Here is a 26,301-nt window from a genome sequence, read left to right as displayed (position 1 = left end):
GGGGACTGGAAAAGAGCAAACGTAGTCCCACTGCACAAAAGTGGAAGCAAGGAAGAGGCAAACAACTACAGACCAGTGAGTCTTACATCAGTAGTAGGGAAATTGATGGAAACACTCTTAAAAGAAAGAGTTGTAGATTATCTCAAATCCGGCAATTTACTGGATCCCAAACAGCATGGATTCACTGGGGGGAGATCATGTCAAACAAATCTTATTGACTTTTTTGATTGTGTGACTAAAGTGATGGAAAAAGGTGGAGCCATGGATATAGCTTATCTAGACTTTAGTAAGGCTTTTGACACAGTTCCACATCGCAGACTGCTAAATAAACTTGAAAGTTTGGGATTGGATATTAGGATTATTGAATGGATAAGATCTTGGTTGAAGGATAGAAAACAGAGAGTTGTGGTAAATGGAGTGCATTCACAGGAGGGAAATGTTACCAGTGGAGTACCCCAGGGATCTGTACTTGGACCAGTGCTTTTTAATATCTTTATTGGTGACATTGCAAATGGCATTAAAGGGAAAGTATGCCTTTTTGCAGATGACACAAAAGTATGCAACAGGGTAGACACACCAGGTGGGGTAAAACAAATGATTGAGGATCTAGGTAGACTAGAGGAATGGTCAAGAGTCTGGCAATTACAGTTTAATGCCAACAAATGCAAAATCATGCACTTGGGTCTCAAAAATCCTAAAGCTAAATACAGTATTAATGGCACTATACTGGAAACTACTGAGGAGGAAAGGGATCTAGGAGTCACTATTTCAGATGACTTAAAGGCAGGTAAGCAATGTAACAAGGCAATGAGGAAGGCTAGTCAGATGCTTGGCTGCATTGGGAGAGGAATCAGCAGCAGAAAGAAAGAAGTAATAATGCCACTGTATAGGTCATTGGTACGGCCTCATCTAGAATACTGTATTCAGTTCTGGAGGCCATATCTTCAAAAGGATATTAATACATTAGAAACTGTACAAAGGAGGGCAACTAAAATGGTGCATGGCCTACATCACAAAACATACCCAGAAAGACTAAGAAATCTCAATATGTATAGTTTGGAGCAGAGAAGGGAAAGGGGGGACATGATAGAAACTTTCAAATATATCAAGGGTTTTAACAAAGTCCAGGAGGGAAACATTCTCCAAATGAAGAGAAGCAATAGGACACGAGGACATGCACTGAGACTGGAGGGGGGGAGGTTCAGGGGAAATTTGCGGAAAAATTATTTAACAGAAAGGGTAGTGGACAAGTGGAATAGCCTCCCATCAGAGGTGGTAGAGGCTAAGACAGTAGAGCAATTTAAACATGCATGGGATAGACATAAGGATATCCTTACAAAGAAATAAGGATCAAAAAAGGTTAGAGATAAAAAAAAAGGGGCAGACTAGATGGGCCAAGTGGTTCTTATCTGCCAACAAATTCTATGTTTCTATGTTTCAGTGCTATAATCAGTGCGCTGTTAGACGTGTGCCCATTAGTGCAGTGGGATTTAGTCAATTGATGAAGTTATTGTGTCCCCGATACCAAATCCCATCTAGATTCCACTTCACTAGGCAGGCGATAGCGAGATTTTGCCAATTAATTTCCAGTGATTTGGACTTAGCATTACAGTGATTTTACCAATTAATATCAGTGATTTATAATTATTAATTACAGTGATCTTGCCAAATAATTCCAGTGATTTGGACGTAGCATTACAGTGATTTTACCAATTAATATCAGTGATTTGTAATTATTAATTACAGTGATCTTGCCAAATAATTCCAGTGATTTGGACGTAGCATTACAGTGATTTTACCAATTAATATCAGTGATTTATAATTATTAATTACAGTGATCTTGCCAAATAATTCCAGTGATTTGGACATATAATTCCAGTTGGAATTGTTTGTGTCGCTTGGCTTAGTCATACAGCTACCTCATTGCACCTCTTCGACATCTTTGCATGTGGTGCTGTTTGGGGCCTAGTTTTTGAAAAGTGCCATCCTGTGTGACACTGCCGTATGAGTCCAGGGGTACTGCTGTATTAGTCCTGGGGTACTGCCGTATAAGTCCACCAATTGCATATATTCTTTTTAAGTGACTGGAGCGTGCTGGAGATGCTGTCAGTGGACCGAACAATTGCGGCCCACTCTTGACATTCAGCCACAGCGTGAGACTACTAGATGGGCCAGGTGGTTGTGTCGCTTAGCTTAGGCCTACAGCAACCTTGGTGCACCTCTTTTTCGTCTTTGCATCATGTGCCTTTTTTTGATATCTCCCCTCCTGTCTGACAGTGCAGTGCCACTCCTAGATGGGCCAAGTGTTTGTGCTGACCACTTGGGTCGCTTAGCTTAGTTATCTAGTGACCTCGTTGCAACCTTTTGGCCTAAAAACAATATTGTGAGGTGTGAGGTGTTCAGAATAGACTGGAAATGAGTGGAAATTATGGTTATTGAGGTTAATAAAACTATAGGATCAAAATTACCACCAAATTCTATTATTTAAGCTGTTTTTGAGGGTTTTTTGAAAAAAACAAAAAACACCCGAATCCAAAACGCACCCGAATCCGACAAAAATTCTTAAGGGAGGTTTTGCCAAAACGCGTCCGAATCCAAAACACGACGGCGGAGCCAAATTCAAAACCAAAACCCGAAAAATGCCCGCTGCACATCTCTAGTTCTAGGGAGGTTGCAAAGGTTGAAGCAGCAGCATTGAGAGTCAAGGGTGCAGTCAAGGAGTCCCTCCCCCGCAGCAAGCCTGAGGGAAGGGGGAGAGGAAAGTGTTGGCAGCAGTAATAGAGAGGTGAGAAGGAATTTGGAATGGGGGGCACATACAGTATGCATAGCGTACATACAGTATAATAGGTAGACAAGTCTGGTATGCGGTATATTAAATTTGATCTAGTATAGCCTACAAACTACATTACACAAATACAGTACAATAAGATCATTTCATTTGTACATAAAACCCAAGCAACTCATATAGAATTTGTGATTATTAAATGTTTGTACTCACCCGCAGCACAAAGTAAAAGACAAAGAAAGTGTTAAACCCAAGATCAATCATGAGTACGATGCTTTCAGAATAGTCACAGAACTCTGAAGGGCTGAAGACAGGTATATTACAAAGATAATATTACAAATACATTTGGATAACTATTATTAAACACAATAATAAATAACACTTTCTGCATTTCACTATCACAGTAACATTGTACAAACAGTGCTTTGATTCCATCCCCAGCTATATTTAAGGGCTAATAATAGAGAGGGCAAGGGGTTGGAGCTGAAGAAGGTGACTGGAGAGGGAGAAGGTGCCGTCCTGTCAGAGCTCTGGGGTGAAGCGACAGTAGGGATGGCCATCGAAGTTCTCACCATCAGAGGTTACCATCGGTGACGGATTTTACCTATGGGCTGCAGGACTGCAGCCCGCCCCCGTAAAATCTGCCACTACAGGTAGTGAGCCAGTTACAGTCTGTGACTGCACTGGCTACACAGTGACTGGCAGTGATGACTTCTATTTTAAGTTCTACCTGCCAGTCAACCCCAGTACAGGTAGTCCCATTGGGAGATGTCTCCTCCCTCCGGGACTGACAGACCGGGCTGCGATTACCTGGTAGCGATAAGCGAATGCGCAGTCAATCGGCGGCTTGACTGTGCATGCGCAAACCCTGGCTTTTATAGACTGCAGCCGATATAGTCCTTTGAAGCCGGGGGTTTGTGCATGCACAGTCAAGCCGCCAGACCCAGGACCCGGCTGGCGGCAGCAGTAGTTCTCTCCTCTCCGTTGGACCCGGCCGGCAGCAGCAGTGGCTCTCTCCTCTCCCGGGGACCTGACACGCGGCAGCCCCCCTCCTCATAAAAGGTAGTAGCTGCCGCTGGTAACCATTGATGGTGAAGCTAAGAGTGGCCATCAATGGTAACAAACTACTGTATGTTATGGAAGACCATTAATGGTTTAACCCACCGATTGTCATCTCTGTTCTTTCACTGACTGGCCTGTGGACCAATCACAGCCTGAGAGGGGGCTTTATGGGTGGAGTTATGCTCAGTGTACCGTGACTGATTGTAAAAATAAAAAACATCCAATGCTTCTAAAGCATAGGTTCTCAAACTCGGTCCTCAGGACCGCACACTGGGGGTAATTCCAAGTTGATCGCAGCAGGATTTTTGATAGCAATTGGGCAAAACCATGTGCACTGCAGGGGAGGCAGATATAACATGTGCAGAAAGAGTTAGATTTGGGTGGGTTATTTTATTTCTGTGCAGGGTAAATACTGGCTGCTTAATTTTTACACTGCAAATTAGATTGCAGATTGAACACACCCCACCCAAATCTAACTCTCTCTGCACATGTTATATCTGCCTCCCCTGCAGTGCACATGGTTTTGCCCAATTGCTAACAAAAATCCTGCTGCGATCAACTTGGAATTACCCCCACAGTGCATGTTTTACAGGTAACCCAGCAGGTGCACAGGTGTAGTAATTACTCACTGACACATTTTTAAAGGTCCACAGGTGGAGTTAATTATTTCACTTGTCATTCTGTGAGGAGACCTGCAAAACATGCACTGTGTGGGGTCCTGAGGACCGAGTTTGAGAACCTGTGTTCTAAAGCATGGATGGTGGGAAACCATTGATGGCAAAAGTATTTGACATCGGGCATAGACCATAGATGATTTTGGTCATCGATGGTCGATGGCCATCCCCATAGCCAGATGAAGGGGGGAAGGTGGGCCTAGCGGATACTCTATCAGGGGGTCCCCCAGCTAGAGCATGCTGACATCACTAGCTTTCCCTCTTGTGCATCTGCAGAAACAGGCAGCCAGAATGCAAGCAAGACAGTATGCAGGGCAGGCAGAAATACAGGAGTATCAGGTGTCATGAGCTACCGATGGAGCTTCCCGACCAGAGGAGAGACAGGACAGGGGAGAGCTCTAATAGGAATCCCAACTTCTCCTCCTTCCCACTTGGGTGTCTGGGTCTTACGTAACCTGTTATCTAATAAGAGCACTTGGGTCTAGAGAGAGACACATAGAGAGTCCTCCTAAGTCCTGTCCCAGTGTGTAAACAGTACAGAGGCTGCTGCTATTCTTGCATGTGACAAGATTAAATATAGATTATAATTTTCTATGTGTATTTTGAGGTTGTTTAAATTGTCTTTGTTCCACTACAAGAAAACTTTATAAAAAAGAGTAGTCTCTGAATTATGTGGAGCTATAAACAGTACCCAGGCATTATTAAACTATTAGTTTAAATCTAATATACACCATTGGTTTACATTTAATATATACCATCCTTACCTCCCAACATGACCCATTCCAGGAGGGACGAAATGCTCTCTCCCTTTTTATTTATGATTTAAATCACCTGTGTTGAAATACCTTTCTTACAAGTTTAATAGTTCAACATACAATAGGTGGCACCAAACTTATATTAAGAGGGAAGTCCAGGTAGTGAGCCTTTTGTCCGGGTGTGGGTTGATAGATAGACAGTGTCTAGTTAGACAGACGATAGACACCATATGTAAAGGGCCCTACACACTGGCCAATTTTTTGAAAGATATGAACGATCTCGTTCATAAATGAACGAGAACTCGTTCATATCTTTCATTGTGGAGACTCCTGCGATGAACGATGCGCGGCCCCGCGCTCGTTCATCGCTGGTCTCCCGTCGGCTGTGCATGCAGGCCAATATGGACGATCTCGTCCATATTTGCCTGCACTTCAATGCAGCCGCGTGACGGGGGGAGTGAAGAAACTTCACTCCCCCCGTCACTGCCCCCCCGCCGCCGGGTCGCTCGTCGGCCGTATCCGCCGTCGGGCAGCTCGGCGGCGGGTCGGCCAGTGAGTAGGGCCCTTCAGACATACATTAGGTCAACAGGGTCAAAAGGTCGACATGAAAAAGGCTAGACAGTACAAAAGGTCGACATGGTTGAAAAGTCGACGTGAAATGGTTGACACAAGAAAGGTAGACACCATGTTTTTTGCATTTTTGTGATTTGTGTGGATAGTTTTGTAATCTGGGACCCTCAATTGTAGAAAGGCATACACTCGCCACAAGGTTTATAACTTTATAACCAACTCTATGCCGACATGGATAGAAAAGGTATGAAATAGTCCAAAAACATGTTAAATTTAAAAAAAGTGTCTATCTTTTTTACGTCTACCATTTAATGTCGACCTTTGACCCTGTTGACCTTTTGATCCTGTCTACCTTTTTCATGTTGACCTTTTGACCCTGTCAACCTAATGTCTGTCTAACATATGGTGTCTATCTATTGACTGTCCAACAAGACACTGTCTATCAACCGGATACCCTTTTGTCCCTCCTGGAATGGGTCATGTTGGGATGTATGCACAATCTAATATACACCCCCTTCCCCAGGCCCCTCCAAGGCTTAATCCAGCCCTGGCCATACCTAGGCGACAGGCAGTGAAGAGCGTGACAGCGGGAGAAGAGCTGCTTCCTAGCAACCGTGGCTGACAGCGGAGATGGACCTGAGTCGCTCCACACAGCAGGATTAGTGAGAGGCACCGGAGGAGGAGGTGGCTGATAGCAGGACAGGTACAGGCAACAGTGGCAGAAGGAGATGCTGAGGCAGAACCCCAGTGCCACAGCCCCATAGAGACTAAGTGGGAGATGTACCACGTAGGGAAAAGAGTGGAAAAGTGAACCAATGCTGATGGGCAACTTCTCTACTGGCTCACTTCTCCACTCTTTTCACTCCTTAGCCCGTTTCATGCAATGAGAACTGAGAGACCTCTAGCTTCAGTCAGACTTGTAAGGAGAGACATGTGTTGCCAGTGCCCATGCATGCAGCTTCAGCCAGAGAGACCAGACAGATCCAGTCAAGCCAGTTACAAACAGTGGAGAGAGAGCCAGGAAAGCAGTAACCTCTGTGCCAGGCAGCCAGCAGGAGTGGTGAGAACAGTATTACCCACCCACTCCATCCTTTCTCAGTGATTCCCTTGCAATCCCGTCACCCAAAAAGTTATTTGACTCTGCTCTAAAGCCTCCGCACTGAGGGGGTAATTCAGACCTGATCGCTGCTGCAGCGGCGATCAGGTCCAAACTGCGCATGCATATGTACCGCAATGCGCAGGCGCGTCGCATGGGTACAAAGTGGATTGCTGCTCAGCGATGGGTTTGTGCGTCAGATCCGTTCACATGGGTGATCGCAAGGAGATTGACAAGAAGAAGGCGTTTGTGGGTGTCAATTAACCGTTTTCAGGGAGTGTCCGGAAAAACGCAGGCGTGTCCAAGCTTCTGCAGGGAGGGTTCCTGACAGCAGGTCTGGTCCTGGACAGGCTGAAGTGATCGTAGTGGCTGAGTAAGTCCTGGGCTGCACAGAGACTGCACAAATTTCTTTGGCCCTCATTCCGAGTTGTTCGCTCGTTCTTTTTCATCGCATCGCAGTGAAAATCCGCTTAGTACGCATGCGCAAAGTTCGCACTGCGACTGCGCCAAGTAACTTTACTATGAAGAAAGTATTTTTACTCACGGCTTTTTCTTCGCTCCGGCGATCGTAATGTGATTGACAGGAAATGGGTGTTACTGGGCGGAAACACGGCGTTTCAGGGGCGTGTGGCTGAAAACGCTACCGTTTCCGGAAAAAACGCAGGAGTGGCCGGAGAAACGGTGGGAGTGCCTGGGCGAACGCTGGGTGTGTTTGTGACGTCAACCAGGAACGACAAGCACTGAACTGATCGCACAGGCAGAGTAAGTCTGAAGCTACTCTGAAACTGCTAAGTAGTTAGTAATCGCAATATTGCGAATACATCGGTTGCAATTTTAAGAAGCTAAGATTCACTCCCAGTAGGCGGCGGCTTAGCGTGTGTAACTCTGCTAAATTCGCCTTGCGACCGATCAACTCGGAATGAGGGCCTTTGTACAGCTCTGCTGCACATGTGTTTGCACAGTTGCACAGCTAAAATACTCTCCCCCTGTAGGTGGTGACTATCTGTTCTCAGCAGTGCAAATATCGCTTGCTAGTGATCAGGTCTGAATTAGGCCTTGAGCTTCTGCCAATTATGTGTGCGCCCACATCCCACCTTGTGTACAAATAAGGCATTACCAGAACACTTCCCCTAAGAAGTAATCTTGGAGAACTCTCAGTTATCTTCCAGGCTCAGTACCCAGGCTTGGGGAAAGGAAGGATAGGAACATTTAACCAGGACTCCAAGGGAGAAACCTTGTATTTGCCTACTGGCCCCTTTCCAGTGTGTTTTGATACCGAGACAGGAAGTTATAATTCCATGTTGACCAGGGACGTGCAGTCAGGGGGGACAGTGCCTCCCCTGTGATTAATTATTAAAATAATATAAAGAAGATACTTATGACACATATTCTGTGTCATAAGTATCTTCTTTATGTAATTCTAATAATTTTCTTCGCTTAAATGTGTTTGGGAGGCACTGATAGCAGTGCCTCCCAAACATAATGGAAATGGGACAGAGCGGGGGGCGGGGCCAAGCACTGGGCTGTAAAAGCCCATTCAAATCAGATGGGGAAAGCGGCACTGAAGAAGGTGCCTCGCTGACAGGGACACCACCCCCATGTCAGCGAGGCACCTGTGATTGGACAGCGGATCCAGTGCTGGATCCGCTGTCTAATCACCTACACGCGGCGCTGGAGGCGGCAGGTCCCAGCGGTGAGTATCGCTGGAGGTAGCCTGGAGGAGCAGTGGGCCTGCACTGTGTGCGGCTCTCCCCCGACCTCCTCCGTCTTCCCGCTGACCCGAGCGGCTCTCCCTCTCCTCCGGCGTGGCTCTGCAGTGTGCAGCTCTCCCCAGCGGCTCTCCCTCTCCTCCGGCGTGGCCCTGCAGTGTGCGGCTCTCCCCAGCAGCAGGTTAGTTAGTGTGTGTGTGTGTGTGTGTGGTGTGTGTGTGTGTCCAGCAGCAGCAGGTTAGTGTGTGTGTGTGTGTCCAGCAGCAGCAGGTTAGTGTGTGTGTGTCCAGCAGCAGCAGGTTAGTGTGTGTGTGTGTGTGTGTGTGTGTCCAGCAGCAGCAGGTTAGTGTGTGTGTGTGTGTGTGTGTGTGTGTGTGTGTCCCCAGCAGCAGCAGGTTAGTGTGTGTGTGTGTGTCCCCAGCAGCAGCAGGTTAGGTGTGTGTGTGTTAAACCTGTTACCACCTCAATATCTTTTCCCCATATGTTCTAATAATCCTCAGCCTACTGCGCTGTCAGTTGCTTCCACATCTCCTGTTACACATGACTTCTTCTGCACAATACCTGCTCTCATAGGCAGCCTATTGGTCCACCGCGGGCACCGTATGTACGAACGTACATACGGGGAAAAGACATCGGGCCGGTAACAGGTTTTACCGCTATATTACTGCTTAGTACATCCCGCCCTCTCTCTCTCTCTCTCTCTCTCTCCCTCTCTCTCGAACGAAGTTTGTAAGTATAATGTTCATTATTACAGGTACCCCTACCCTATTGGATTCTACTGGACAAGTGGACGTGATCGGCGTGGGATGTAGGTAAGTAATCTGTCTCTCATTTTTACAGGTACCCCTATTGGATTCTACTGGACAAGTGGACGTGACCGGCGTGGGATGTAGGTAAGTATGTGAGAGTGTGTAAGTGTGTTTTAATACATTTTTAGTTTCACGGTGCGCGAGTTGTGTTTTTATTTGGGTATTTTTGTTGTTGTAGAACTACAGGTACCAGCGGGCCTGTTATTTCCCCGCATGCTGGTACTTGAGGTTCTCCAAGTACCAGCAAGCGGGGGAGGCTTGCTGGGCCTTGTAGTTCCACAACAAAAAAACAATATTCTTTTTTTTACACACATGGCTATCAGCCTGGCACCCACCGCCCTGGGGTGCTGGGGACAGCCTCGGGCTTCACCCCTGGACCTTGGGTGCTTGTAGGGGGGGTGATCCCTTGATTTAACGGGTCCCCACTCCTCCTGGGAACCCCGGCCAGGGGTGACTAGTTGGGGGGGGGGGGGGGGGTAATGCCACGGCCGCAGGGACCTACATAAATGTGTCCCCCGGGTGTGGCATTATGTCCCTTGCTAGTGGAGCCCGGTGCTGGTTTTAAAAATACGGGGGACCCCTACATCTTTTGTACCCCGTATTTTTGGAACCAGGACCGGACTAAGAGCCCGGTGCTCATTGTTTTAAATACGAGTAACCTCTGTCCAATTTTTTCCCCAATATTTAAACAACCAGGACTGGCTCAAAGAGCCCGAGGCTGGTTTTACTTAGGAGGGGAGACCACACGCATTTTTTTTTTCTTTACATTTTATAACCCATTCAGACCCTTCTCCATTAAGTTAATGGAAGCCCTGGACAACAAAATTGCATTCATGTCCTCCTCCCACTCCCTTCCCAGTCCCAAACACTAATTATTATTATTTTTTCTATAAAAATATACAATATGCAACAAGTACGATGAGCAGGCAGGCAGCGGGCATTGGCGGCATCGGACTGAGATGCAAATTAGTGGCGGAGGGCTGGGTCAGTTGATGGTGGGCGAGTTTGTTAGCCATTGGCGGTGGCAGTGGGCATCGGCTCAGAGGCAGTAGCGGGCATTGGCTCGGCGGTGATAGGGGTCATCGGCAGGATTCGGCGGACATTATGGCTGCAGGGCCGTCTTAACAGCAGTGTAGGCCCCTGGGCACAGCAATGCACTGGGCCCCCTACCCATTCTCCAGCGGTAGGGGTGGGGGTGCTATCAGTGGCTGCTTTGATGTCCTGTGGGAGGTAGAGGGTGTTCTATCTTCTGCTCAGCATGTAGGACCTGGAGCAGTAATTTCTGCTAATTACTCCTTTACTGCACAGATGGGGCTAAACTGTAGAAGGGGCATTGGGCTGAATGAAGGGGCCCTGGTACATGACTTCCAGGGTGGTAGGTGGTGTTTAATACGTAGGGGAGGGGTGGATAGTGGAGTGGTCTTAATAATTATAATTTTCCGGTGGGAGGGCAGCTTGCTTGACTGCCGATATCTCAAGTTTCTGAAAATATATTTCTTAGCTTTGAATGGGATAAAAACCTAGAGAGTCCCACCTTTCAGAAGGTTCTGGGGACTTGGGGATCAGAGTTCAGGAGCCAGAGCAATTCACCAACGAAAATCTAAAACTGCATATTAGGCATGTGGAGCTGGAGCAGGGACCAGCTGCTGGAAGGCTGATATCTCTGGTTCTGGGCATAGTAGAGACAAGTTGCCAGTGTCCACCAAAAGGGGAGAGTCACAGCTTTTGGATTATAGCCTCAGAAAAACTCTAAGTCAGACAGAACCCCAGATATCTGGCTGGGAAGAGCAATTAACAGGCTTGGATGGGGACCACTGCTTTCAAGTCAGATATCTCTGGTTCCCCAGGGCCGATTTTCAAAAATCTGGTACCCCTAGAAAGAGGGGACTCTCAGCTATCAGCCTAGGGCCCTTATACTCCTGGGGCCCTTGGGCAAGAGCCCATTGAGCCCATACGAAAAGACGGCCCTGTATGGCTGTAGTGCCTCACCAGCCACTGACCTCACCGCACGCCACTGATGTTGACATTGTATTGGAATGCACAGACTGTTAGTATTAGCAAACGGAATACAGGTAATGCCAGCTCATATTTAAAGTGGAAGTGAAACTGTGAAAATTATAGAGTGTTCATTATACTAAGCATTAAAGCATCCTGGTCAGATAACTGTACTAATTGCATTTGAAAGTTAAATTGCATTTTCTATGCTTATTGAGTCTACGCGGTACAGAACAAGGGTGACGTAGTGTTACCGTAAAATAAAAGCTGAAGTCACTGTCCTAACATGTGGTGACTGTGCTGGGTTAGCTCTCTGTCGTGGTAGGAGGAGTCCAGAAGAGGAACAGCTCTGATCCAGCAGATACGAATTACTCACTGACCCTCCCACCCATAGGAAGTGCTACACTCAGACCTCATATGGAAAGTGAGATGGGGTGAGGCAGAGCCTTTCCTGTCATACTAACGTTTGTGCCAGAGATTTGCTTGTATAAAGTATATGAAAAATACAAAGAATATGTTAGAAATGTCTTCTTTGTATTATGCTAATCATTTTTATAGTCAAAACTCTGGAGTAACAAGTCTATGACAGGTGAGGCACCTATCTTTTCTGCACATCTCTCATCAAAACTCAATAAATTTCCAGGAGTTTATACTGCTGCACCTGTGTATAATGCCCACATGAACCCTTGGGCTCATATATTGTGTGTAAATCTGGCTCTGTTATTAGCCAGTGCCTTCTGAGCCATTTACCTCACCGCACATCCCTGCCACTAAGTACTACACGATGGAGGGCACTGCTCGGCTTCATGTCACCACTTCACATCACATGTAATAAATAAGAAAGTCTAAGCACTCTAGAGTCAGCATACAGTAGTACAAATATCCTTACTTTTGGTGCATGAGCTCCATTCCCTCACTGGTACCCTTGAAGAAGATGAAGGTTAGGAGGCCGGACATTACAATTTTTGTTAGAACATTGAAAATATTTTTTGAAGTCCTTAAAAGGTTGAATAACTCGCAGCTGACAGGAGTGAATGTCAAACATTCACAGTGTAAAAACTGAGAAAGAACAATCTTTCTAAATAAAGTGTCCTTTTCCTTACTAAACAAATATAATTTACAATCTATCTATCTATCTATCTATCTATCTATCTATCTATCTATACAGCTAGAGAATGTAACTTAACAGTTGTAGGAAGCTGTATGTAGCTTTTCCTTCTTTTTCACTAAACATATTGGGGTAAATTTACTACGGTGGAGTTTTTTTTTATTGGTTGCTCATAGCAACCAGTCAAATTCTACTTAACATTTACCTAGCTGCTTATAGACGATAATAGATAGAATCTGATTGGTTGCTATGGGCAACATCACCAGTTCTATAAAAACTCCCACCTTAGTAAATTTACCCCATTGATCCAAATGGTGGGCTGATCTATTTTTGCAGGGAGAATCTTCAGAGCTTAATTGCTTTTGTGTAATAAGGGAGGAACTTTCCCCCCATTCCTTAAACCCGTCAGCATGGGAGCAATTGAGCTCTTGTCTCTGCTTATGTCTAGCAGATAATTATCATGCTGAATCACTTTCTGTTATGTGACAGCTCCTTTTGACTGGATCTCAAGGACAAAAACAATAAAAAATACTGAGCTTACAGTATGTTTTGTCTTGAATCAGGATCTCTTATATAGACCCTGCAGTGATTGGAACTGTTAAACAGATCCAATCAGATGCAACAGAAATAGTGGGAACCCTTTTAAAAATATCAATTTTCATCTGACCAGTTAGGAAAGCCTGGATATACGTGCAGGCCGGGTCCAAGAGAGCTTGGTCTATCACGACCATGTCTGATTGTGCACACTGCTGTTTTGTCAACAGGAAATCTTGCACCACCATGGGGTGTAAGGAACAGTGAGAAAAGCTGTTGGTTGGAGAGGAACTTTGCCCGACCATTTGGCGTACATCACTTAGAAATGACTTGCCCCCAAACTCTTCCACTGTGAGTGTGTGCTGCAAATCGCCTTGGTCTTGCACTTCTACATTTGGATAGTATAACCAGAATATACTGTGTCAAGGCTGTGTGTACCTTCCTGGACAGCAACAAATGCCCCTATAAAATATGCCATCTCAACCCCATTATTTCATTGCACTAATCTTACTCCACAAAACCTAAACTTGTATTTGCAAAACTAATCCCCATGCTGTGCATAGTCCCTATTTTACTATTACCTTTTATTTGTACAGGTCTTAGGCAAAACGAAAAAGAAAAAAAACTCCCAGATTTTAAAGGTTAACAAAAAAGGCATGGCAAATGATATTCAAAATTTTAGTAAATCTAAAAGTGCATGGAATATAGGGGTCTTATTCAGACCCAAAAACAGCCGCGCGTCTGTACACGAAGGGTCTGCGCACGTGTGCCGGCCACAGTGCGCGTGGGTGACCCTTCTCCTTACAGCCGCTAGATGATTGATAGCGGCAGCCATTAGGGGGGCGTTGCCCTTTGTTAGGAGGCCCCTAGAATGTGAGTAGATGGACGCAGATCTTGCTGCGGGAAGCAAGATGTGCGTCCATCTCTAAATAACCCCCATAGTTTATTTTCATTTGGGATTGAATATGAGATCATCCAGATGGTGGCCTTCATTCATGATACACATTTGTAGTCGATTTCGCATCACTCTGCGGCTCTTTTCCGGCATTATTGAGGCAATTTCTTGATGAAGCTCACTTTCATTTGTCTGTCTGCGTTAACAAGCAGAATTTTCATTAGTGGGTGCAAAACAATCCTCAACTACATCATGAATGGTCTCTACACAGCCAACGGGCCATATGAAAGCTGAAGTCCACAAACATCGACCAAGAACCATTAATGAATTGAAGACTGCCAAGAAATGACAATATCATAAAACCAATTGAAAAGAAACTGTATTCTGTGCATTTTTAGATTATGTACTAAAATTTTAAATAGCATTTACAATGCCTTTTTTTGTTCAACTTTAAAATCTTGGAGTTTTTTCCCTCACCCTGTATAATTACACTATTTATGCGGTGCTGAACTGGAGTATTTGTCAGTCACATTAATTCCTGCCCCGATGGAACTTACAATCTAAATTCCCTAACCACACTAACACATACAGAAAAACACTACAGTTCTTTTTAGTCATGAGACAATTAGTCAGTAGTTTTCTGGAGTGACGAAGGAAACCGAAGCATACCCATACAGGGAGAACACACAAACTCCATACAAATATCACCCTAGTCAGGAATCAAACTGATAACCCCACTTTATTATTGTGATGGATCACTAGAAACACTCAAACATAACAAAACTCCAATTAACACCAAGAGCTGCAAACTCTTGCTCTTTGGTGGAATTATAGGTTCACCTGTGCAATCAGAGGCACATACTATAGACCAGTGGTTCTCAAACTCGGTCCTCAGGACCCCACAGAGTGCATGTTTTGCAGGTAACCCAGCAAGTACAAAGGTGTATTAATTACTCACTGACACATTTTAAAAGGTCCACACGTGGAGCTATTTATTTCACTTGTGATTCTGTGAGGAGATTGGCAAAACATGCACCATGTGGTGTCCTGAGGACCGAGTTTGAGAACCTGTGCTATAGACCAACAATGTGTTAGAGGCAGGTGCAGCTTAATTATATTATATTCTCTTTGCACTCATGCCTTAGGGGGAGATGTACTAGGCAGTGAAAAGAGTGGAGTGAGCCAGTGGAGAAGTTGCCCATGGCAGCCAATCAGCACTGAAGTAAAGTTTAGAATTTGCATACTATAAAATTATACAGAGCAGCTGATTGGTTCCCATAGGGAACTTCTCCACTGGCTCACGTCGCCACTCTTTTCACTACTTGGTACATCTACCTCTTAATTATTATGTCTCTAGTACTGTTGCTTTGTAATTGGATTGTATATTTTGTTATTTTGTCCATAATATTCACATTTTCATTAAACGCTTAATTTTAAAAGAAATAATAAGATTTTACTTACCGATAAATCTATTTCTCGTAGTCCGTAGTGGATGCTGGGACTCCGTCAGGACCATGGGGAATAGCGGCTCCGCAGGAGACAGGGCACAAAATTTAAAAGTTTGACCACTATGTGGTGTGTACTGGCTCCTCCCCCTATGACCCTCCTCCAAGCCTCAGTTAGGATACTGTGCCCGGACGAGCGTACACAATAAGGAAGGATTTTGAATCCCGGGTAAGACTCATACCAGCCACACCAATCACACCGTACAACTTATGATCTGAACCCAGTTAACAGTATGACAAACGTAGGAGCCTCTGAACAGACGGCTCACAACAATAACAACCCAATTTTTTTGTAACAATAACTATGTACAAGTATTGCAGACAATCCGCACTTGGGATGGGCGCCCAGCATCCACTACGGACTACGAGAAATAGATTTATCGGTAAGTAAAATCTTATTTTCTCTGACGTCCTAGTGGATGCTGGGACTCCGTCAGGACCATGGGGATTATACCAAAGCTCCCAAACGGGCGGGAGAGTGCGGATGACTCTGCCGCACCGAATGAGAGAACTCCAGGTCCTCCTTAGCCAGGGTATCAAATTTGTAGAATTTTACAAACGTGTTCTCCCCTGACCACGTAGCTGCTCGGCAGAGTTGTAATGCCGAGACCCCTCGGGCAGCCGCCCAAGATGAGCCCACCTTCCTTGTGGAATGGGCCTTGACAGATTTAGACTGTGGCAGGCCTGCCACAGAATGTGCAAGTTGAATTGTGCTACAAATCCAACGAGCAATCGTCTGCTTAGAAGCAGGAGCACCCAGCTTGTTGGGTGCATACAGTATAAACAGCGAGTCAGATTTTCTGACTCCAGCCGTCCTTGAAATATATATTTTCAATGCTCTGACAACGTCCAGCAACTTGGAATCCTCCAAATCGCTAGTAGCCGCAGGCACCACAATAGGCTGGTTCAGGTGAAACGCTGAAACCACCTTAGGCAGAAAGTGAGGACGCGTCCGCAGTTCTGCCCTGTCCGAATGGAAAATCAGATATGGGCTTTTATACGATAAAGCCGCCAATTCTGACACTCTCCTGGCTGAAGCCAGGGCCAGTAGCATGGTTACTTTCCATGTAAGATATTTCAAATCCACCGATTTGAGTGGCTCAAACCAATGGGATTTGAGAAAATCCAAAACTACATTAAGATCCCACGGTGCCACTGGGGGCACAACCGGGGGCTGTATATGTAGTACTCCTTTTACAAAAGTCTGGACTTCAGGAACTGAAGCCAATTCTTTCTGGAAGAAAATCGACAGGGCCGAAATTTGAACCTTAATGGACCCTAATTTGAGGCCCATAGACAATCCTGTTTGCAGGAAATGTAGGAATCGACCCAGTTGAAATTCCTCCGTCGGGGCCTTCCTGGCCTCACACCACGCAACATATTTTCTCCAAACGCGGTGATAATGTTGTGCAGTCACCTCCTTCCTGGCTTTTACCAGGGTAGGGACGACCTCTTCCGGAATGCCTTTTTCCCTTAGGATTCGGCGTTCAACCGCCATGCCGTCAAACGCAGCCGCGGTAAGTCTTGGAATAGACACGGTCCCTGCTGAAGCAGGTCCCGTCTTAGAGGTAGAGGCCACGGATCTTCCGTGAGCATCTCCTGAAGTTCCGGGTACCAAGTTCTTCTTGGCCAATCCGGAGCCACGAGTATCGTTCTTACTCCCCTTTGCCGTATAATTCTCAGTACTTTTGGTATGAGAGGCAGAGGAGGAAACACATACACTGACTGGTACACCCATGGTGTTACCAGAGCGTCTACAGCTATTGCCTGAGGGTCTCTTGACCTGGCGCAATACCTGTCCAGTTTTTTGTTGAGGCGGGACGCCATCATGTCCACCATTGGTCTTTCCCAATGGACCACAATCATGTGGAAGACTTCTGGATGAAGTCCCCACTCTCCCGGGTGCAGATCGTGTCTTCTGAGGAAGTCTGCTTCCCAGTTGTCCACTCCCGGGATGAACACAGTTGACAGTGCTAACACATGATTTTCTGCCCAGCGGAGAATCCTTGCAGCTTCTGCCATTGCCCTCCTGCTTCTTGTGCCGCCCTGTCTGTTTACGTGGGCGACTGCCGTGATGTTGTCCGACTGAATCAACACCGGCTGACCCTGAAGCAGAGGTTTTGCCAGGCTTAGAGCATTGTAGATTGCTCTTAGCTCCAGTATATTTATGTGAAGAGACGTCTCCAGGCTTGACCACACGCCCTGGAAGTTTCTTCCCTGTGTGACCGCTCCCCAGCCTCTCAGGCTGGCATCCGTGGTCACTAGGACCCAGTTCTGTATGCCGAATCTGCGGCCCTCTAACAGATGAGCACTCTGCAACCACCATAGCAGAGACACTCTTGTCCTTGTGGACAATTTTATCCGCTGATGCATCTGCAGATGCGATCCGGACCATTTGTCCAGCAGATCCCACTGAAAAGTTCGTGCATGGAATCTGCCGAATGGAATCGCTTCGTAAGAAGCTACCATTTTTCCGAGGACTCTTGTGCATTGATGCACAGATACTTTTCCTGGTTTTAGGAGGTTCCTGACTAGATCGGATAACTCCCTGGCTTTCTCCTCCGGAAGAAATACCTTTTTCTGAACAGTGTCCAGAATCATCCCTAGGAACAACAGACGTGTCGTCGGGATCAGTTGGGATTTTGGAAAATTCAGAATCCACCCGTGTTGTTGGAGCACTACTTGGGTTAGTGCTACTCCGACCTCCAGCTGTTCTCTGGATCTTGCCCTTATCAGGAGATCGTCCAAGTAAGGGATAATTAAGACGCCTTCTCTTCGAAGAAGGATCATCATTTTGGCCATTACCTTGGTAAAGACCCGGGGTGCCGTGGACAATCCAAACGGCAGCGTCTGAAACTGATAATGACAGTTTTGGACCACGAACCTGAGGTACCCTTGGTGTGAAGGACAAATTGGAACATGAAGGTAAGCATCCTTGATGTCCAAGGACACCATAAAATCCCCTTCTTCCAGATTCGCTATCACTGCTCTGAGTGACTCCATCTTGAACTTGAATTTTTGTATGTACAGGTTCAGAGATTTTAGATTTAGAATCGGTCTTACCGAGCCGTCCGGCTTCGGTACCACAAATAGCGTGGAGTAATACCCCTGTCCCTGTTGTAGGAGGGGTACCTTGACTATCACCTGCTGAGAATACAGCTTGTGAATGGCCTCCAATACCGTCGCCCTGTCGGAGGGAGACGTTGGCAAAGCAGACTTTAGGAAACGGCGAGGAGGGGACTTCTCGAATTCCAACCTGTAACCCTGAGATACTACCTGCAGGATCCAGGGGTCCACCTTTCTGGCAGATATGGACATCGCACTTACTCTTGATGCCAGAGTGCAAATATCTCTCTGTGCATCTCGCATATAAAGAAATGCATCCTTTAACTGCTCTATAGTCAGTAAAATACTGTCCCTATCCAGGGTATCAATATTTTCAGACAGTGACTCCGACCAAGCCACGCCAGCACTGCACATCCAGGCTGAGGCGATTGCTGGTCTCAGTATAACACCCGTATGTGTGTATATACTTTTTAATGTATTCTCCAGCCTCTTATCAGCTGGATCCTTGAGGGCGGCCGTATCAGGAGACGGTAACGCCACTTGCTTTGATAAGCGTGTGAGCGCCTTATCCACCCTAGGAGGTGTTTCCCAGCGCGCCCTAACCTCTGGCGGGAAAGGGTATAATGCCAATAACTTCTTTGAAATTAGCAGTTTTCTATCTGGGGTAACCCACGCTTCATCACACACTTCATTCAGTTCCTCTGATTCAGGAAAAACTATCGGTAGTTTTTTCACACCCCACATAATACCCCTTTTTGTGGTACTTGCAGTATCAGAGATATGCAAAGCCTCCTTCATTGCCGTGATCATATAACGTGTGGCCCTACTGGAAAATACGTTTGTTTCTTCACCGTCGACACTGGATTCAGTGTCAGTGTCTGGGTCTGTGTCGACCGACTGAGGTAAAGGGCGTTTTACAGCCCTTGACGGTGTCTGAGACGCCTGGACAGGTACTAACTGGTTTGCCGGCTGTCTCATGTCGTCAACCGACTTTTGTAGCGTGCTGACACTATCCCGTAATTCCATAAACAAAGCCATCCATTCTGGTGTCGAGTCGACTCCCTAGGGGGTGACATCACCATTACAGGCAATTGCTCCGCCTCCACGCCAACATCGTCCTCATACATGTCGACACACACGTACCGACACACAGCAGACACACAGGGAATGCTCTGATAGAAGACAGGACCCCACTAGCCCTTTGGGGAGACAGAGGGAGAGTTTGCCAGCACACACCCAAGCGCTATAAATATATATAGGGACAACCTTAATAAGTGTGTTCCCTTTATAGCAGCTCAAATATTATAAATATCGCCAATAAGTGCCCCCCCTCTCTGTTTTTACCCTGTTTCTGTAGTGCAGTGCAGGGGAGAGTCCTGGGAGCCTTCCTCGCAGCGGAGCTGGGCAGGAAAATGGCGCTGTGTGCTGAGGAGAATTGGCCCCGCCCCCTTTTCGGCGGGCTTCTTCTCCCGGTTTTTTTGGAACCTGGCAGGGGTTAAATACATCCATATAGCCCCAGGGGCTATATGTGATATATTTTAGCCAGAATAGGTATATTACATTGCTGCCCAGGGCGCCCCCCCCAGCGCCCTGCACCCTCAGTGACCGCTGGTGTGAAGTGTGCGGAGAGCAATGGCGCACAGCTGCAGTGCTGTGCGCTACCTCATGAAGACTGAGACGTCTTCTGCCGCCGGTTTCTGGACCTCTTCTCTATTCGGCATCTGCAAGGGGGTCGGCGGCGCGGCTCCGGTGACCCATCCAGGCTGTACCTGTGATCGTCCCTCTGGAGCTAGTGTCCAGTAGCCTAAGAAGCAAATCCATCCTGCACGCAGGTGAGTTCACTTCTTCTCCCCTAAGTCCCTCGTTGCAGTGAGCCTGTTGCCAGCAGGACTCACTGAAAATAAAAAACCTAACAAACTTTTTCTAAGCAGCTCTTTAGGAGAGCCACCTAGATTGCACCCTGCTCGGACGGGCACAAAAACCTAACTGAGGCTTGGAGGAGGGTCATAGGGGGAGGAGCCAGTACACACCACCTAGTGGTCAAACTTTTAAATTTTGTGCCCTGTCTCCTGCGGAGCCGCTATTCCCCATGGTCCTGACGGAGTCCCAGCATCCACTAGGACGTCAGAGAAATAAGTCTGTAATTGTGTTCCTTTGATTTTTAAATGCTAGGAAATACAGCTTAGCTTTTCACAAGCACTCCGTAACCATTTTAATGTCATAATAAGTAAGAAATAGCGTTTGAAGTCCGTCATGAAGGCTTTGGTATGAGACCCGCACATTGACTACATTTAAATAGAGTTTATGCCTTCATTGCGTGCCAGTGTATCTTTTAATAGAGAAATAATAAGACAGTGTTACAGTGTCAGTGCATTTTGTATTGACCTAATAAATTAAACCCAGTAAAAGAGCCAGAAGATAGCATAGTACTTACTCTGCTGATATAATAAAGTAAATTATCACTGTTCCAATACTGAGTACAAACACCAAAATGACCTAGAGAAGGAGAGAGAACTTTACAGCATATTTATAGGTAATGAGGAATACTACATTAACGATATTGATAGATAATAAAAGCGTTATGACCAGTGCAATATCTTCCAATAAAAAGACTCAGCATAGATGTATGTGGAGTGTAATGTAATCCTACATCTACAGAGACATTAAAGGTGAAGAAAAGGAGCATTGACGCTTGGCGTGGACATTCATTTGCATTTCTATAAACACAGATGGATTTTACCCTCATTAAATAAGCATTTAAACTTATTAGATCTCAAAGCTGAAATGAGACAATTTCTCTTATCAAGGTTTATTTAAATCTGATTTGTACCTTTTTCTTCTCCTGCTATAGTAACAGCAAAACCGTACTTTGACATCAATGACATCATAAACACGTAGGGGTTAGCTGATGGGCTAAAGGAGACCTGTGACCTTGGGCAAGCACTCGAGAGGCATCACTGCCAATGAAAAACTTATAATAAGAATTTACTTACCGATAATTCTATTTCTCATAGTCCGTAGTGGATGCTGGGGACTCCGTAAGGACCATGGGGATAGCGGCTCCGCAGGAGACTGGGCACATCTAAAGAAAGCTTTAGGACTATCTGGTGTGCACTGGCTCCTCCCCCTATGACCCTCCTCCAAGCCTCAGTTAGGATACTGTGCCCGGACGAGCGTACACAATAAGGAAGGATTTTGAATCCCGGGTAAGACTCATACCAGCCACACCAATCACACCGTACAACTTGTGATCTGAACCCAGTTAACAGCATGATAACAGAGGAGCCTCTAGAAAAGATGGCTCACTACAGCAATAACCCGATTTTTTTTTTTTTTTATTGGTAACAATAACTATGTACCAGTATTGCAGACAATCCGCACTTGGGATGGGCGCCCAGCATCCACTACGGACTATGAGAAATAGAATTATCGGTAAGTAAATTCTTATTTTCTCTAACGTCCTAAGTGGATGCTGGGGACTCCGTAAGGACCATGGGGATTATACCAAAGCTCCCAAACGGGCGGGAGAGTGCGGATGACTCTGCAGCACCAAATGAGAGAACTCCAGGTCCTCCTCAGCCAGGATATCAATTTTGTAGAATTTTACAAACGTATTTGCTCCTGACCAAGTAGCTGCTCGGCAAAGTTGTAAAGCTGAGACCCCTCGGGCAGCCGCCCAAGATGAGCCCACCTTCCTTGTGGAGTGGGCATTTACAGATTTTTGGCTGTGGCAGGCCTGCCACAGAATGTGCAAGCTGAATTGTACTACAAATCCAACGAGCAATAGTCTGCTTAGAAGCAGGAGCACCCAGCTTGTTGGGTGCATACAGGATAAACAGCGAGTCAGATTTCCTGACTCCAGCCGTCCTGGAAACATATATTTTCAGGGCCCTGACAACGTCTAGCAACTTGGAGTCCTCCAAGTCCCTAGTAGCCGCAGGCACCACAAATAGGTTGGTTCAGGTGAAACGCTGAAACCACCTTAGGGAGAAACTGAGGACGAGTCCTCAATTCCGCCCTGTCCGAATGGAAAATCAGATAAGGGCTTTTTCAGGATAAAGCCGCCAATTCTGACACGCGCCTGGCCCAGGCCAGGGCCAACAGCATGACCACTTTCAATGTGAGATATTTTAACTCCACAGATTTAAGTGGTTCAAACCAATGTGACTTTTGGAACCCAAAACTACATTGAGATCCCAAAGTGCCACTGGAGGCACAAAAGGAGGCTGTATATGCAGTACCCCTTTTACAAACTTTTGAACTTCAGGGACTGAAGCTAGTTCTTTTTGGAAGAAAATTGACAGGGCTGAAATTTGAACCTTAATGGACCCCAATTTCAGGCCCATAGACACTCCTGTTTGCAGGAAATATAGGAATCGACCCAGTTGAATTTCCTCCGTCGGGCCTTACTGGCCTCTCGCACCACGCAACATATTTTCGCCAATTGCGGTAATAATGTTTTTGCGGTTACATCCTTCCTGGCTTTGATCAGGATAGGGATGACTTCATCCGGAATGCCTTTTTTCCTTCAGGATCCGGCGTTCAACCGCCATGCCGTCAAACGCAGCCGCGGTAAGTCTTGGAACAGACAGGGTCCTTGCTGGAGCAGGTCCCTTCTTAGAGGTAGAGGCCACGGATCCTCCGTGAGCATCTCTTGAAGTTCCGGTTACCAAGTCCTTCTTGGCCAATCCGGAGCCACGAATATAGTGCTTACTCCTCTCCATCTTATCAATCTCAGTACCTTGGGTATGAGAGGCAGAGGAGGGAACACATACCCTGACTGGTACACCCACGGTGTTACCAGAGCGTCTACAGCTATTGCCTGAGGGTCCCTGGACCTGGCGCAATACCTGTCGAGTTTTTCCCAACGGTTTATAATCATGTGGAAGACTTCTGGATGAAGTCCCCACTCTCCCGGGTGGAGGTCGTGCTGAGGAAGTCTGCTTCCCAGTTGTCCACTCCCGGAATGAATACTGCCGACAGTGCTATCACATGATTTTCCGCCCAGCAAAGAATCCTTGCAGCTTCTGCCATTGCCCTCCTGCTTCTTGTGCCACCCTGTCTGTTTACGTGGGTGACTGCCGTGATGTTGTCCGACTGGATCAACACCGGCTGACCTTGAAGCAGAGGTCTTGCTAAGCTTAGAGCATTGTAAATGTCCCTTAGCTTCAGGATATTTATGTGAAGTGATGTCTCCAGGCTTGACCATAAGCCCTGGATATTCCTTCCCTGTGTGACTGCTCCCCAGCCTCGCAGGCTGGCATCCGTGGTCACCAGGACCCAGTCCTGAATGCCGAATCTGCGGCCCTCTAGAAGATGAGCACTCTGCAACCACCACAGGAGGGACACCCTTGTCCTTGGTGACAGGGTTATCCGCTGATGCATCTGAAGATGCGACCCGGACCATTTGTCCAGCAGGTCCCACTGGAAAGTTCTTGCGTGGAATCTGCCGAATGGGATTGCTTCGTAGGAAGCCACCATTTTACCCAGAACCCTTGTGCATTGATGCACTGAGACTTGGCTCGGTTTAGGAGGTTCCTGACTAGCTCGGATAACTCCCTGGCTTTCTCCTCCGGGAGAAACACCTTTTTCTGGACTGTGTCCAGGATCATCCCTAGGAACAGAAGACAAGTCGTCGGAACCAGCTGCGATTTTGGAATATTGAGAATCCAATCGTGCTGCCGCAACACTACCTGAGATAGTGCTACACCGACCTCCAACTGTTCCCTGGATCTTACCCTTATCAGGGAATTGTCCAAGTAAGGGATAACTAAAATTCCCTTCCTTCGAAGGAATATCATCCTTTCGGCCATTACCTTGGTAAAGACCCAGGGGGCCGTGGACCATCCATACGGCAGCGTCTGAACTGATAGTGACAGTTCTGTACCATAAACCTGAGGTACCCTTGGTGAGAAGGGTAAATTTTGACATGAAGGTAAGCATCCTTGATGTCCCGAGACATCATGTAGTCCCCTTCTTCCAGGTTCGCAATCACTGCTCTGAGTGACTCAATCTTGAATTTGAACCTCTGTATGTAAGTGTTCAAAGATTTTAGATTTAGAATCGGTCTCACCGAGCCGTCCGGCTTCGGTACCACAACAGTGTGGAATAATACCCCGTTCCCTGTTGCAGGAGGGGTATCTTGATTATCACCTGCTGGGAATACAGCTTGTGAATGGCTTCCAAAACTGTCTCCCTGTCAGAAGGAGACATCGGTAAAGCCGACTTTAGGAAACGGCGAGGGGGAGACGTCTCGAATTCTAATTTGTACCCCTGAGATATCACCTGAAGGATCCAGGGGTCTACTTGCGAGTGAGCCCACTGCGCGCTGAAATTCATTGAGACGGGCCCCCCACCGTGCCTGATTCTGCTTGTAAAGCCCCAGCGTATACTGAGGGCTTGGCAGAGGCGGGAGAGGGTTTCTGTTCCTGGGAACTGGCTGATTTCTGCAGCCTTTTTCCTCTCCCTCTGTCACGGGGCAGAAATGAGGAACCTTTTGCCCGCTTGTCCACGAAAAGACTGCGCCTGATAATACGGCGTCTTCTCATGTTGAGAGGCGACCTGGGGTACAAACGTGGATTTCCCAGCTGTTGCCGTGGCCACCAGGTCTGAAAGACCGACCCCAAATAACTCCTCCCCTTAATAAGGCAATACTTCCAAATGCCGTTTGGAATACGCATCACCTGACCACTGACGTGTCCATAACCCTCTACTGGTAGAAATGGACAACGCACTTAGACTTGATGCCAGTCGGCAAATATTCCGCTGTGCATCACGCATATATAGAAATGCATCTTTTAAATGCTCTATAGGCAAAAATATACTGTCCCTATCTAGGGTATCAATATTTTCAGTCAGGGAATCCGACCACGCCAACCCAGCACTGCACATCCAGGCTGAGGCGATTGCTGGTCGCAGTATAACACCAGTATGTGTGTAAATACATTTTAGGATACCCTCCTGCTTTCTATCAGCAGGATCCTTAAGGGCGGCCATCTCAGGAGAGGGTAGAGCCCTTACAAGCGTGTGAGCGCTTTATCCACCCTAGGGGGTGTTTCCCAACGCACCCTAACCTCTGGCGGGAAAGGATATAATGCCAATAACATTTTAGAAATTATAAGTTGTTATCGGGGGAAACTCACGCATCATCACACACCTCATTTAATTTCTCAGATTCAGGAAAACTACAGGTAGTTTTTCCTCACCGAACATAATACCCCTTTTTGGTGGTACTCGTATTATCAGAAATGTGTAAAACATTTTTCATTGCCTCAATCATGTAACGTGTGGCCCTACTGGAAGTCACATTTGTCTCTTCACCGTCGACACTGGAGTCAGTATCCGTGTCGGCGTCTATATCTGCCATCTGAGGTAACGGGCGCTTTAGAGCCCCTGACGGCCTATGAGACGTCTGGACAGGCACAAGCTGAGTAGCCGGCTGTCTCATGTCAACCACTGTCTTTTATACAGAGCTGACACTGTCACGTAATTTCTTCCAACAGTTCATCCACTCAGGTGTCGACCCCCTAGGGGGTGACATCACTATTACAGGCAATCTGCTCCGTCTCCACATCATTTTTCTCCTCATACATGTCGACACAAAAGTACCGACATACAGCACACACACAGGGAATGCTCTGATAGAGGACAGGACCCCACTAGCCCTTTGGGGAGACAGAGGGAGAGTTTGCCAGCACACACCAGAGCGCTATATATATACAGGGATAACCTTATATAA

General features: G+C 46.6%; 1 protein-coding gene across 7 annotated transcripts in view; it reads right to left on the bottom strand.

Moving 5' to 3' along the window:
• The window catches only part of KCNU1 (potassium calcium-activated channel subfamily U member 1), a 513,844-nt gene that overhangs the window by 467,594 nt on the left and 19,949 nt on the right, over nucleotides 1-26,301 (bottom strand). For 4 of the 7 annotated variants that reach the window (XM_063925441.1, XM_063925446.1, XM_063925442.1 and 1 more), the window contains exons 3-4: nucleotides 20,998-21,059; nucleotides 2,999-3,089 (exon numbers count right to left, since the gene is read on the bottom strand). The exons of 1 other annotated variant lie outside the window; for it this stretch is intronic. In XM_063925441.1, coding sequence (XP_063781511.1) covers nucleotides 2,999-3,089; nucleotides 20,998-21,059 — 153 coding nt within the window. Of the gene's footprint in view, nucleotides 1-2,998; nucleotides 3,090-3,357; nucleotides 3,394-20,997; nucleotides 21,060-26,301 lie in introns of those variants that run through there. 2 more of the 7 variants (XM_063925448.1, XM_063925447.1) reach the window with 2 other exon arrangements.

Source organism: Pseudophryne corroboree, chromosome 6, assembly GCF_028390025.1.
Source record: "Pseudophryne corroboree isolate aPseCor3 chromosome 6, aPseCor3.hap2, whole genome shotgun sequence".
NCBI lineage: Eukaryota > Metazoa > Chordata > Amphibia > Anura > Myobatrachidae > Pseudophryne > Pseudophryne corroboree.
This window is presented reverse-complemented; position numbering and strand designations above follow the sequence as displayed.